We start from the raw sequence: 15,287 nt of genomic DNA, 5'->3' as shown, positions 1-15,287 counted from the left end.
GTAAAGTAACTGTTGCTGCATGCTTTTCTTAATGTCACTTTCTTTCCTTTTTTAGAGTTTCTTTGAAGGACAGTCTGCACCATGGGATTCCGCTAAGAAAGATGAGAACAGAATGAAAAATAGATATGGAAATATCATTGCATGTAAGTGTTGATGTCCTAGTTTCAGCTGGGATAGAGTTAACTGTCTTCCTAGTAGCTGGTATAGTGCTATGTTTTGAGTTCAGTATGTGAAGAATGTTGATAACACTGATGTTTTCAGTTGTTGCTAAGTAGTGTTTAGACTAATGTCAAGGATTTTTCAGCTTCTCATGCCCAGCCAGCGAGAAAGCTGGAGGGGCACAAGAAGTTGGCACAGGACACAGCCAGGGCAGCTGACCCAAACTGGCCAAAGGGGTATTCCATACCATGTGACGCCACATCTAGTATAGGAACTGGGAAGTCGGGGCGGGGAATCGCCGCTCAGGAACTAGCTGGGTGTCGGTCGGCGGGTGGTGAGCAATTGCACTGCGCATCATTTGTACATTCCAATCCTTTCATTATTGCTGTTGTCATTTTATTAGTGTTATCATTATCATTATTAGTTTCTTCTTTTCTGTTCTATTAAACCGTTCTTATCTCAACCTGCAGGTTTTGCTTCTTTTTCCCGATTTTCTCCCCCATCCCACTGGGTGGGGGGGAGTGAGTGAGCGGCTGCGTGGTGCTTAGTTGCTGGCTGGGGCTAAACCACAACAGTCCTTTTTGGCGCCCAACGTGGGGCACGAAGGGTTGAGATAACGACAAACCTGACCAGAGCTCGTTAAAACAAATTTGTTACAAGCATTCATTATATTGGTCTAATAGTCACTGGTCATTATGTTGATTTATGTGTTCTTAGAGTTGTTGCTCTGGTTTTTAAAGTTCTGTTATGTATCACCTCGCTTGCTGTATGTAGTCCCTCTTCTGCTGCTTATCATCCATGGGAGGTGGATTAAGGTTTTCGCTTTGATGTATTGTATAACACTGGTTTATGGTATGATAAAGTCATCAGTTGTGGTATTAATCCGGTATTTGCACTCAGCATTGTCACCTTTATACGGCAGGAGCCATCTGTGGGAAACTGTTAATAATTATACCATTTACCTTTCCTCCTTGGAAAACCAGTCTATGGGTGGGGTACCTTTCTTCCCCTCTCCTTTCTCTTTCAGTCCAGTTACAATGGTGTTTGAGAATTTTGGAAAATTTGAATACTCTTGGGATGTTGAGACCAGCACGGTCCTAGCCCTACTGCTAGGAATTAGCATGCTCCTGAATGTGGTTCAGCTCTTGTTTAAGGTTAAACAACTATTTAAGAAGATCACCCAGAGGTCTGCCCCGAGGCTGGATAATTATGAGTGGCAGGGTGTGTGGGGTAGTATGGGCAAGTACCTAGAAAAGTGAGCACCTCCAATGTTTTGGAAATTCACCCCTGAACAAGTGCAGAATCCAGAAGAACTAGTAAAATATTTGGAAAAGGTATGCTGTCACCCCGGCAGCTCCAGAGAGATACAAATTACTGCAACGTGCTGGGGCCTGGCCCATGCCTATCGAGCCCTGTTCGACACAACTCAGTACCCTCAAGGGGAAGAGAAGGTCTCTGGACCTAACAACAAAATGATGAGCACTGCGGTCACCCAAACCCCAGCAATGGGTGCTGCGGCCCCTCCAGCCCCGGCGACGAGCATTGCAGCCACCCAGACATTGGTGACAGGCACCACGACCCCTCCAGCCCCAGCGACGAGAACTGTGGCTACCCAAACCTCAGCAACAGGCACTGCAGCCCCTCCAGCCGTGGCAATGAGCACAGCAGCTACCCAAACCTTGGCGACAGAAGCTGCGGTTATCCAAAACCCGGCGAGCGATACTGCAACTGAACCAGCGGACCAACCTGCACCAGTATCAGTTGCCCCCGTACAGAAAAAGAAATATACAAAAAAATCAGTTCGCTTAGCGAAGGATGAAGGTGAACCAGGGTCAGCATGGGAACAGGAGGAAGAGACAACATAATTGTCCACTGTGTTAACTTCCCTTCAGAACTGGATAAGAATGACCATCAGCCCTGTGCTCACATCAGGCTTATATTCCTCTTCTCTAATGAGGAAGATAAAAGTGAGGGAAGATGTTACTTCTTTTTTTTTTTTGAGAAAACTGTCAGATTTAATGCATTTTCTCAACTAGCCCTCTGTATACCTTCAATCCTGTAATCAATGTTTGGCTAATGACACCTTTAACCAGTACTCAGCTCTAACAGCTCCCAGACTGCTTGTGGCAGCTTAGTGAGAGAGTACCCATGGTTGTATTAGTACCTTGATATTGGGTTCTGTGTATTGTAGGGGTGGACAATACTGCTGCTTAAGTATTCCTTAATAACAGTGACAGCTATCCTGACTTACCCTCTTAATGCTAGACGGACTCTAAGGAAAAAAACAGAATCTGTATGTTTTACTTAAAAATGCCAAGCTTGATAAAGATTAGATGTACTAATAATCAAATAACTTGAGGAGATGATAGCATGCTTTGGTGAATGACCCCTATATCTGGCATTGTAAGATTGCAAAATGTGGCAAGAGATGCTGCATATGAACTTGGGGGCAGAAAATATAACAAGTTTGGTAAAATTATATTATTGTTTACACACTGGTGTTGTTGCACTTAAAGGGTAAGTTCCCATTGTGTATGTAGGAGATGATCCCTTCCCTGATTGTTCCTTCAAAATCTAAGTTTAAGATATGAAGTGTGTGTGTTTCTACCAGCTAGCCAGATAACCATGAAACAGGTATAAGCAGAGAAAAAAGCAGCGGTCACAGCATGTCAGAAGTTTTGTAAGCATGAAAATGAATGATGGCCTTTAAGGAGAGATCATTTAATGATACTGCTGGAATTTAGAAATCATGTATAACCCTAGGTACATGGGACAGCATAGAAGAATAAACAGTACTGATTGTCTGAACATTTGGAGGACCTATGGAAGGAGTATGTAGTGCGTATTTACACTGCCTAACTTCAGCACCTAATCTAGGTGCTTGTCCAGGCACAGATCTAGCTAAGTTTCCTCATCAGCGAATCACATGGACTTGACAGAGAGAAGGACAGCTCTTCTAGAGAAACTATTCCGAAGTAGAGCCCATTTGAATGCTTCTGAATCACCACCTCAGGAGGTCCTCTCTGCAGTGCTTGCATAACAAGTCTAGAGAGACCAGCTCCTAACTTAGTAACCTACAGTAGGTGATATGAATAGGCCCTTATATGACTGTGGCCCAGCTGGGCTGAGACAGTCTACAAAGAGAAAACAGCTCTGTAACTTGCTGCAGAAGGAGAACCCACAGGAAATGCTTGCGGAGGCAGAGGCAAGGTAAGCAAGAGATGCTATCATCTGCCACATCATTCTGAATGGACGTGATAGTATTGCTGGGTATTTTGGATGTATACTGTGCTACTTACTGAAAAAGGAAATTGAATCTTCTAGGGAAATGTGAATATCATGATGGGCTGGAGCATATGCAAAAGAAGATAAGTTAGCTAGATGTGGTTTTGCTTGTTTCCCTCCAAGCAATCTTTAAGGTGTAACAAAGTTGTTATTTTGTGAGGATGTAGCAATACATAAAATTACTATTATCATTTAAGTAAAAATACTGAAGGCATAAATAAGAATACCAAAAAGCTACATTTTTGTCCTTCCTTTGTGAAATTTTGTTTCCAGTCCCAACGTATGACAATAGATCTTCTCTTTTAGTGAGTTTTAGTGTTGTCAGTCTCCTCTTTAAAGTCATGTTAGGCATCACCTTACACTTTGACACCCTTTGGTTGAAGAAAACAGAAGACTGCTAGTGCTATATGTCTGAGGTAATGAAGTGATGAGTAGCCAAGGGAAAACAAGTAAAAGATATTAGACACACAAATCAATGGCAATTACAAGTGATACTGAAGGCTTTCTGAGAGGGCAAATATAACTCAGATCATTTAGATGTCAATTTACTTTTAATGTCCTCAGTATTTAGCAAAGGGAAAGAGTTGGATGGAGTTGTTATCAATAACACTTCCTATTTATGTGTCTGTGAAAACACAGATAACAAGTTAAAATTAAAATCCATTAGAGTTAAAGGCAGTATCTTAAAAGAGAGGCTGAAACTGCCCACAGTTTGTCGTCTGCTAAATATATGTATGCAAATGGGGTAGTTAACTGTTTAATTATTTTGTGTGTTTTTCTGCTGGATAAATGATCGCTTGTCGCAGAGCCTGAGAGTACAATTTTAGTGGTCCACTTCTGAAAATTTGTCCCAGATAGTTGTATAAAGTATTTGCTTTAGCTGAAAAGCATTTTACTAAATTGCCCTTTTATGCTGTGTTTAAAGACTTAAAATGTGATGGTTCAGATGCCACTGACTATAGGTACATGATTGTAATGAAATGTACATTTTTTTTCTGTAAAGCATTTAATGCAATTTTTTTCCATCCATTTATCCTCTTTGTTTAAATTTTCCCCAAGATACTACTGTTACATTATTGCTTGTAGTCATTATTGTTCTCTGAGGGAACTAAAAAAATAGCACCAAGCGGCCAGCATTGCAGGAGCTTGTCAAAATGGCGATATGCTTTACATTACCCAAGTGATGTGTGTTTAATTGGCTACAAGCGTGCCCTACCCACTTGTCCTGGTTTCAGCTGAGATAGAGTTAATTTTCTTCCTAGTAGCTGGTATAGTGTTATGTTTTGGATTCAGTATGAGAAGAATGTTGATAACATACTGATGTTTTCAGTTGTTGCTAAGTAGTGTTTAGACTAAAAGTCAAGGATTTTTCAGCTTGTCGTGCCCAGCCAGCAAGAAGGCTGGAGGGACACAAGAAGTTGGGAGGGGACACAGCCAGGGCAGCTGACCCAAGCTGGCCAAAGGGGTATTCCATACCATGTAATGTCATGCCCAGTATATAAACTGGGGAGAGTTGGCCTGGGGGGGTTCGCTGATTGGGAACTAATTGGGCATCAGTCAGTGGGTGGTGACCAATTGCATTGTGCATCACTTGTTTTGTATAATCCAATCCTTTTATTATTACTGTCATTTTATTATTGTTATTATTATCATTATTAGTTTCTTCCCTTCTGTTCTATTAAACTGTTCTTATCTTAATCCATGAGTTTTACCTTTTTCCTTCCGATTCTCTCCCCAGTCCCACTGGGTGGAGGGGAAGTGAGTGAGTGGCTGCATTGGTGCTTAGTTGCTGGCTGGGGTTAAACCACAACACCACTGTATGAAAGTGGCTACAACTTGTGAGCCACTGTATCAACAAGCTGAATCATGACCACCGTCCAGTCACCCACAGAAAACATGCTCCTTCTTTACTGAACACAAAAAGCTTTGTGTTTTCTCATTAGGAACTAAAACCGGCATGAATCTGCTAAATGAATCTTTTTTTACCTAAGAAAAACTCTGTTTCTGCTGTAATTGTGTAGGGTTGTGCATGGATTTTGGTAAAATCTATTGGTTTTTCCTCAGGAGATATCTTGAGGTATTTTTGGAATGGGAGAGCATTTGTACTTATTTTTACCTAACTCAATACTGACTAAATGAGAGTATTGATCACAGCTTTTAAAAGCAGCTAAAGATTTTAGATGAGACATTTATAAAAGGCTTGATTTGCAAAGAATCAGCAGGACACATCCCAAGAAAGGGTCATTGGCTAGGCATGCTAATCAACCAGCTACTCAAGGGGCTTGTTTGAGATCACGGTCTGCAGGCTGGCATATACATGTTGTAGGTGACATGAGGGGAGCAAGAATAAAATAATCATTATCTATTACCATTTTCTGCAAAGAAAATAGATTCTAACATAACTAATTTTGAAAGCTTAAGTGATCAGTGTGAAGTTAAGTTTGATCTCCTGATAGAAGTGTATCAAAATAACAATGAGGTGGAGAAGAGAGCATTTAAAAGCTACAAAAATTGTCAAGAGCAGCTGAAATATAAAGGAAAAAAATACCCTAAAAATCTAGACAGTTAACCTAGAGGCTATTTAAGAATCAGCGTACATGTTGGAAGAATATATGGCTTGTGTACCTCTTAGGTTTAAATCTACTTGACATAAGCACAGGCATAGACACAGTAACACTTCTTTTGTTGACTAAAGAATTTTTTCAGATTAAGAAGTGTTGCCATGCAGTAAGGAGTTAACTAGAGTCTTCAAAGCAATTAAAAAAGGGAGTCACTCCAGCTCCACTGCAAATAAATGGGTACTGAGCAGTCCATTACCTCCAGAATTCCCAGAAACTTAGCTGAGAATGCAGTACTAGAAAGAATGCATGTGAGAAGAAAAAAGGGCAAAAAGACGATATGAAGATATAGGTATGAAGTAACTTATTTAGTTTTGCCCAATCCAAAGCAAGAATCATTGCAAGGAAAGAACGGAGTAAATAAAGAAAATAACAAAATAACAGGAAAGGTAAAGAAAAGATACCACTGCATATTGTTCAATTGTATAAATCAGTCTAAAAGAAATTACAGGACATTATATTTTTAAGATGTTCCTTAGTGGGAAATTTAAGCTTGTTTTGCCCAGTATGGAACTCATTGGTGTGCAAGTCATCAAAGGTGGGATTCAGTTGCCTAAACACAGACATGTAGTGCCATTTCAGGTGACCTAGGACATCTGTGCAGGACCAATAAATGTGACACAGTACACATGACAGACTTGTGTTATTGCGTAGTGGCAGCTGAAGGCTAGGCAGTATATCCCAGGGTATATAAAGTCGCATGAGATGCTTGTGCTTAGACAACTGAATCCTGCCCTAAGTAATTCAAGAAATATAAAAGTGGAGGTCTTTACTAGCCTGAGTTGTCCTGGTAATAATGCTTTTAAGGCAATGATGCAGGAAATCATGAAAATGTAGATGAAGACATACCATGAGTCCAAGCAAGCTTGACTTCTGGAGTCTGCTGACTTCAGTGGAAGTTGGATCAGGTCCCGAAACTGTAAAAGCAGCAGCTATGTCTGCACCTTAGAAAATTCCTAATGCAGTATGTTTCTTAAGTAAGATGGATTTTTAGAATTAAGGCCCTGTGAGCTAAACCTCTGTTCTGAAGAAACCGATAAATAGCTTAATTAAGCAGAGAATAGCACAGCACTTGGATAAATGTAGCTTGGTAGGGTCAGACCAGCATGGGTTATGTAATGGAGAGTCACATCTCTATAAATGTTTAGTCTTGGAAAAGTGAATAAAGAGGCTGAAAAGGCTGACCTGATGAACATAATTGATTTGAATGTTCCAACATGTTTGGAAAAATTTGTTCTTGAAGGCTGTTGGGTGAAATAATCACAAGAAAATAGCAAAATAAGAGCTGTATGGAACCTAGAGCTGGAATTTTAATTAATTCTGATTTACTATATTTGGTTTAAAACTGTGCCCTTTCTCTCTCCCAAGGGAATCCCAGGGAAGCAAATGAGGCTCTGAGATCTCTAGTCCCTGAGACTTAAAAAGCATAAGTCCCTGAGCATAAAAGAGGGTGAAATAAAGAATTTGCCTCTTCCTTTCCTACTCAGGCATTTGAAAATCTCTTATTTTAAGAACCACTTGACCTCTCCTTCCTCCCCCATAATGTGGGCCGATATTGTGCTACTTATGATGAAGTTGGGTTTTTAAGCCATTTCATGTTCTTTCATTCATATGTTATCTTTTAGGATTTTTGAAGCTGAAAAAATAGCTATTCAGAACATGGGTGGCAAGTTTTAGGTGCTCTAATGCTTATTTACATTTACAACAAAATAATGACAGTCATGAAGGTCTGTCATCAGCTGCAAGTAATACTAGCTCAGCTAGCAATCAGCATTCAAAAACAATAATACACAGGTATCTAATTAGCAAGAGCAATTTGTAAACAAAGCAGCAATAAAGTGGCTATTTACCATCTCACCATCCTTGAGATGATACCCTCAAATTGTTTTATCAACAACTTGTGCAGCATTCTGGAAAAGCCGTTGTGATTTGTTGCTTTTGAACCAAGAGAATCAAGAGGAGCATGTAAAATCTTAAAGAAGAAGGAGCCCTACCAGCATACAGAAATTCTTTTTTTGGGGGTATCTAGCCTCTAGCAATTCTTAATCACTGCTGTGGTGTCATAAAGAAAATGAGGCAGCTGACAAACGAATTCATGCCATGGTGTTTTGGATTGGAATTTGGAAAATAGAGTTGAGAGTGTTTGCACATTCCTGGATAGATATAGATGGCCACAGTAGAGTAAAATTCAGTGACAAAGCCATTATCTGACTGCTTGGGTTTTGTCATTATTTTGCTTTCTCCCTTACTGAAAACATAGTGAGTTTCTTTCAGAAACTGTGAGGTGGCAGTATGTCTTGTAGAATGACTTCAGCTTATTTTGAGTACTGGCAGAAGCATTTCCAAATGTCTAAACCTTTGACAACTTAATATTATTTATTTTATTGACAGAAGGAGGGGAGGGTGTCAAGGCAAAAAATGTAATTGTAATGGATTTCATATTAGAAATATTTAAGGCAGACTGAAAATCAGAGGGAATTTGGAAAGCCTTATGAATGAAACGAGGGTTAAATGTAGATACAATGTTTTCATGGACAGCAAAACAAGCACGAACTTGCAAATGCTGAGGTGTAGTTTGATTTAAAAGTAGTATTTTGATGAAGGAGTTGTTACTGAATGTATCTGTAATTGCTTTTTTTCTCTCTCCATTGTTCCCATTTCAGATGATCATTCTCGAGTGAGATTGCAGCCCATTGAAGGAGAAACAAGTTCCGATTACATCAATGGAAATTATATTGATGTGCGTATACTGATGTAGTCAACAAACTTAACATTGTGTTCAGTCAAAGAGGGAGCTCTTACTATTCTCACATTTTTCATAATTTGTAATAGATATCACAGCTAATAGCAGCTGCTAAACATTGTTGGAAAATACTATCTTTGGAAGCTAGGTGTACACTAAAGGAAAAAAAAAGCCTCAAAGGTTTTGTCAATAAGCAAATGAAAGGAGTCATTTCGTCTAACTGCCACTAGACTGAAACCTTGCCAGCAGCACTGTATGGCTACTTTGCCTGCTGGTGCTTATATGGGCTAACAAAATGTTATTTTCACTTTCTGTCAACAGCTTGGCATCATTCCACATTTAAAAGAATGTTGTTTGCATATTAACGTGACAAAACTCTGTAATGCCTAATGCAGAGATTTGCAATCTCTTGTCATCTCTGCACTTTTAAGTCTCCTTCAAAGTATATTCTGCAGCTGTTAACCAGTACTTCTAATGCAAGCAAGACATTTCATTAAATATGTAGGCTGCTTAATTAATTATGTGGCTTCTTTGTTCATTCTGCATCATGTTAACTTAATGTTTTACATTAGAATAAATTCTTTAAGAGACAAGGTGGGTTTGGTTGAAAGAATGAACTCGAAAGTAGAATTGAAAATCATTAGAAAGTCAATACTATCTAAAGGCAGAAATCTATGGATAGCAAAGAATAATTTTATTGTTTACATGGTGTGCTAGTTGTTAGGCTAAGTAAAACAAGTGTTGTTTCATAGGAAACTGTGTCTGCTAAAGATTTCTTGTTCAGCAGTGACATCTTTGAAAAATGGTGTCACAATTTGCAGTTCAAGTTTAATCACCAGTATGAAACAGGAACGTAACAGATGTTTTTCTCAGAGTATGGAGGAACTAGAGCTATACAAAAAAAGTAGGTACTTCATTTGTAACAATCTGAAGTTGTAACTTTCTGAAGATATCTCCTCCTATCGATGTTTATAAACATGTTCAAGAACCATTAAGTTAAGCTCAGATTTCTGCTCAGTCCCTTGCTGTTTGAAAGAATAGCACAGTCATCAAGAGGTAAAGGCACATATGGAAATATATTTAGTTACATGTCTCACTAAACTCTGAAGGGAGTAATCTGTCATGAAAGGAAAGAGAGTGTTCACATTGGGGACCTAGATTTAAATTCACTTGCACATTTGCTCCAACATTCAGGATTGTTCTCATTTTAGGCTACTAGTATGTTCTTGTGTCAGATTTTCATCTGACTCTAAAATATTCAAAGATGTGAGGAATAAGGCTTTGGACCATACAGTCTCATTTAAAATGCTGATAAGATAGCTACATAGCAACCTTTTTTGCTTATGGAAGTACAAGAGGATGGAGAGAATGTGGCCCAAAAAGAAACAGTGTGTGAGAACGAAAAAATTTTCTCCCTCATCTTCAGCAGATATCTTCATTGCAAAGCTTGGAGGACTGCAGACATCTTCCAAAGACAAGTCTACCACAAAACACAGCATTTTTTGTTTATAATCTTGCTAGTCAGGTTTCCATTAGAAATGCTTGTTTTTCTACTACAGAAGTAGCTGCAGTTTTACTCTTGCATGCGGGTATTAGTACAGTTGTGTTGTTAGAATAAACGTAAGGGAATGGCACCATCACAGACACTATGAAATTTTCTTGGGCATTTTTTCCCATGTGTTTGTTCACTGGGAAACAGAATTTTTTGACCCCACCCACTAGGGATATTAGATAACACACAGCAGAAAAAAAAATCAACTCTGTAGCTATCTGAACACTTCTTATTTCACAGAGTTCCAAATTTTGCTTCAATGGCATGTAAAGGAATCAATTCTGTAATTAATGTTATTCTTTCTGTAATATTCAAGGTATCTTCAGTTGTTTTGAGTCTTTCCTACCTTGCATCACTACAATGCCCCTTGCTCTTTTACAAAGAAATTGCAATGGCATGCAAGCAACAGCTTTAAGTTCTTCCTATTGATGCCTGACAATGCATCATAACCATTATTAAAAGATTAACATGGGTACAACTGAATTTATCAACATACTAGTCCATGATTTAAACCTTTGGTGACACTCCCATCATATCAGAAACTCAAATACTATAAAAATGGTATTGTTCCCTATTGGCAACCTATTCAATGTTGCAAAGAATCCATAGAGTATTAGGCTTTATTGCACAGCCAGCTTGTGATTAAGTTGCTCTTGTCATCAGAGAAACATAGAATTGTTTTATGTTCTTCCTATTTAGATGTGAACAAGTGTATTCATACCAAACCATTTAGTCAAAGAATTTACCCTCCTTTTTACTGTCCAGAAATAAAACATAAACAAATCACAGTGGACAGAATGAACATCCCCCCACCCTTCCCTAGGCTGAATGCAAATCCAGCATTCTTTACCTGTTAAAAAAGGGATAGGCTTTGCACTCAATAGCAATAGCTTGGAGGTATATCTCAGCCTCCATGAGCATCTCATGCCATTAGCTGCAAGTGCTAGAGAGGATTTCATGCTGTTCATTTTCAGCAGAGCCAACAAGGGACTGAAAGAACATATTACTTCTGTCCCCTGTTGTACAACACTTAAGTATCTTGCAGAAAACACATTTGCTTCTTGTTACCCTTCTCCCTTGCCCTTTCCCCACTGGAAAGAACTTTTGCATCTAATACATTATCTGTATTGTTGTGATTTTTACTGAATACTACTCTAAATGAAGTTTCATTCATAACAACATAGTCGCAGTGCATATTGCTTATATTTTTTTCAATTTATTTTAGGGTTATCATAGACCAAATCACTACATTGCTACACAAGGTAAGTTTATCACCCTTTCTTTTTGGTTATGTGAGGCTAAGAGGTTTTGGTACGTGGATTACAGTTTATGCTCTTTAATATGCATTCTTGCCATAGTCAATATCCAGGACGGAGTAGGCTCAATCACTTAGGTAGAAGCGAACAAACTGAATTATTATCTAATTTTCAGGTATGTCAAGTAAGCAGTCCTCTACCTTCATGTTCAAATAGGTTTTGAGTAGAAAAGCAAAATACATGCTTTTTGGCAGACGTTACTCACCATGTTGTTACTAATGAAAAAAGAAATAAGTCGTGGTAGAAATATTCAGTAAACTTTTCAGAGAGACAACAGTGTCATGAAAATGTATGTTGTCTTAATTGTTCAATGATAACTAGGCTTCAGGTCCTTAAAATACAAAACACTTCAGTTAGGAAGTTTTAGTAGAGGACCCAAAGACATATTACACTTGCAGGGGGATTCTTCAAAGAGATCTAGAGAGGCAATTTTACAGGCCATTGTTTAAAAGCTTGCTTGTGAAGAAGAACTTATTCCTTTGTCAACACGTGAATTAATTTTCAATTTGTACTTGTCTTCAAAGACATAATTTGCCCATTCTGATGCAGCTCTTATTTATTTTTTGGTCAAGTTCAAAGCTGGAACAGGTGGGAAAGATGAGTCTTCTGTGACTGCTTAATCATAATATTGAACAATATGCCAATCTCCTGCCTATGCTTGGATAGCATACATGTGAAAATTTGATTGCTCCTCCACTGCTTAGAGGGAACCTTCTCTGTAATAAGTATTCTTTGACAGAGCTTCCTGCCTTTGCCTGTGGATCTGAAGAAGTTGAGCTGCACCCACGTACATTATTTCAACACATGCCCAACCTTTTAAGAGAGCCAGCTGGAGTACTGAGTATAATATACTCAAAATAATCTTACCATGTGTTGGCTTTAGAGGTCAGAGAAAATGTTGGCCATGTCAAATAAGAGCTCTTACTGTGAGTTCAGTTGTTCCCTAAGTAACCCAAAATATGCAGCCTCCAGTCCCTACTTCTACCAGTGGGAGACTTTGTATCTCTGCCTTTCTGTATTTCAGCTCTCAACAGTCCCAAAGGAGTGCTACTTTGTGTCAGGTGCCAGTGGGGCAGGATGCAGATCTTATTTCTAGAACTGCCTCACTACTGTCAATATTACTCTTTTAGACCAGAATTAGAATTTGTGATCTTAGAATATGAGCCATTTAAATGTGCTGCTTCTTCCACTTCTGCTACCCACCCACCACATTCTTTAGTCCACAGTCTTTCTACAGATGAGCCAGACAGGAAAACTAGGACAAAAATGCAGCATTTGCTTAATTCCCTTTGGGATTTTACACCCTCCTCTTCTGAGAAGAAATGGATTGTTCCATTTAACCTTTAGCTAATGATGCTGTTGTTTTTCACCTTTAATTGAATCCTAAAATAAAAAGATACACAGTTGGCATTTTACTTGCAGTTTTAATACAATCGTTTTCATCAGGAGGTTCACCAGAAGATCTCCCTGACAGCTTTCTGATAGTCATATAAGATCCCTATCTGAAGCAAGTTTCAATGCAGCTTTATCACTCATCATATTACTTGAATAGCAAATACCAAGCTTGAGGTTTTTGTACTTTCAGCTCTTAAAGCCAAGTATGTTATAATGTATGAGTAATATACTGAAAGTCTATGTACCAGATCCACCAGGAAGTCCCAACAGTTTCTTTGCCACACTTTTTTCCTGATATGGTGTCAAGAAGTACCTAGTCAAGAAGGAGAATAAGAGGAGTAGAAACAAGTCTTCTTCCAAGATGTAAAGGATATATGACTACTTCAGCTGTCATTCTTTGGGGCATGTCCCGTCAGTTTCTTCTGTGTCGGTGCAGCTAAGTGCACACAGGGATGCCTAACCCTTCCCATGGTGCAGTGAGTGAGAAACTGACTCTCTGAAGAATGTAAAATTCATTTTAAAATGGGCATACGATTTACAGCAAATTCAAAATAATCTGGCTGTGAGGTTTTTGGTGGATTACATCTTATCATCTCATTTTTTAAGGCCAGTTGGGAAGCAGATTTGTATCTCCTTTTTGGAGGAATGAAGAGCACTGATCTCAAGAGGTGTGTTTATGTATTCCCCCTGGCTCTGTCCCTGGCCTGATGAAGAATCACAACAAAGTTTCTTTTCCTTCCTCTGTCTCAGCTTTCCCATCTGCAGAATAGGGTTAAAAATACACGTCTGCTTTTTACAGTTTTCTGCAATGTCCTGATAGATGCAGCTGTGTAAAGGCTAGTTAGTATTAATCTCCAGTATCTCAGCTTTCTGACAAGGCCTTTGCACAACAGTAACAGTTCCAGTAAGATGCAGTCTCTGTCTTTTGCAAAGGTAATAAGATAACTGGGAATAATCTCTAAAACTCCTTTAAGGCTCTATATTAACTATGAAAGGAAAGACTTTTGTTTCACATGTCAAACAGACTATACCTCTGTATGTCTTCCTTACTAGTAAGCTTGTCATGAGCCACAGCCTGCAGTATAGCCAATGATGTTCATGCTCTGTTTTAGAATACACTTTCTTATGGGTATGTATAAACACATCAGTGCAGCAGGATAGTTAAGCTGCATGTTTAATTCCCTTGACATCTACTTTACATCAGTCTTGAAATAACTTTTCCCATTCTCCCTTTTCTCCTCCACCGCAACTTTCACAGGTGCACATGCCTATTGTTCTTTGAAGGAAAATATCATTACATGAGTCAGTTTTAGATCTCTGAGGAGTTAGAATGATTGATATTTAATTCTCCTGTGTTCTTCTTAAGCTGCATTCAACATATCGAGTGTTAATGAGCAAATAAAATTTTTTGAAGTGAGGAAGTGGCAAATTTAATCAGTTTGTAATAGACTACCAATCTGCTTTTAACAGAGCTGGGAGCTGCATAATAACCTGTTTATTAAAGTGGTACTGTCCTCCATATTAACCAGGGTTTGACATACAGACTGGCATCTTTCCACCTTGGCATACATAGCATCCTGCTGCTAGTTCGATTTAGGGGGAGAAACATTTTTTAAAAGACTTACCTAATTGAGGCTTTCTCAACTAATAGTCAAAAAAGGTTTTATTTCCATTTTAAGAGTAATACATTTAGAGTGCAATTTCAATTATAAAATTAACATCAATTTTCCTTTATGTGATAAGTATAATGTGAGTGGTAGACTGAATTTACAGCTAATAAAGACTTTTGGTGATCTGCTGTAACTGGCATCAACAGATAGGGTCTGCACCTGAATCACCATGATTAAAAAGAATCCCTCATCACAAGCTGGCATATTGGGTCATGCAGAACCAGCAAGCTGGTGTAATTTAAAACTGCTTGCTGCAACATGCAGAGCAACGGGATCTAAGATGTTTCATGGAAGTACTTCAGAGCATAGCTTAAGGACTGTAAAAAGTTAGTCTTGAAAGTAAAGCAGCTTTAGATATAATAGCCCAGTGTAGCCTTTCAACCTCTTTTTTGTCTGTATCCAATTGTAAAGCAGATGCTAAACTGTTTCACTTTGTGTATTGCTGATTATGGAGACAGACATCAAGTCAAGTTTCAGTCAGGAGCAGTTTTTTAGGTATGAGTTATAAACTTCTGAAAATAAATATTTACAAGGGAAATGTTTACAGTC

At 38.6% G+C, this 15,287-nt stretch overlaps 1 protein-coding gene across 13 annotated transcripts in view; it reads left to right on the top strand.

Moving 5' to 3' along the window:
- PTPRM (protein tyrosine phosphatase receptor type M) overlaps positions 1-15,287 on the top strand; it is a 511,840-nt gene that overhangs the window by 447,513 nt on the left and 49,040 nt on the right. For all 13 annotated transcript variants that reach the window (XM_052787185.1, XM_052787177.1, XM_052787176.1 and 10 more), the window contains 3 exons: positions 56-143; positions 8,726-8,802; positions 11,583-11,619. In XM_052787185.1, the coding sequence (XP_052643145.1) occupies positions 56-143; positions 8,726-8,802; positions 11,583-11,619 (202 nt within the window). The remainder of the gene's footprint in view (positions 1-55; positions 144-8,725; positions 8,803-11,582; positions 11,620-15,287) is intronic.

Source organism: Harpia harpyja, chromosome 5, assembly GCF_026419915.1.
Source record: "Harpia harpyja isolate bHarHar1 chromosome 5, bHarHar1 primary haplotype, whole genome shotgun sequence".
NCBI classification, from domain to species: Eukaryota; Metazoa; Chordata; class Aves; order Accipitriformes; family Accipitridae; genus Harpia; species Harpia harpyja.
This window is presented reverse-complemented; position numbering and strand designations above follow the sequence as displayed.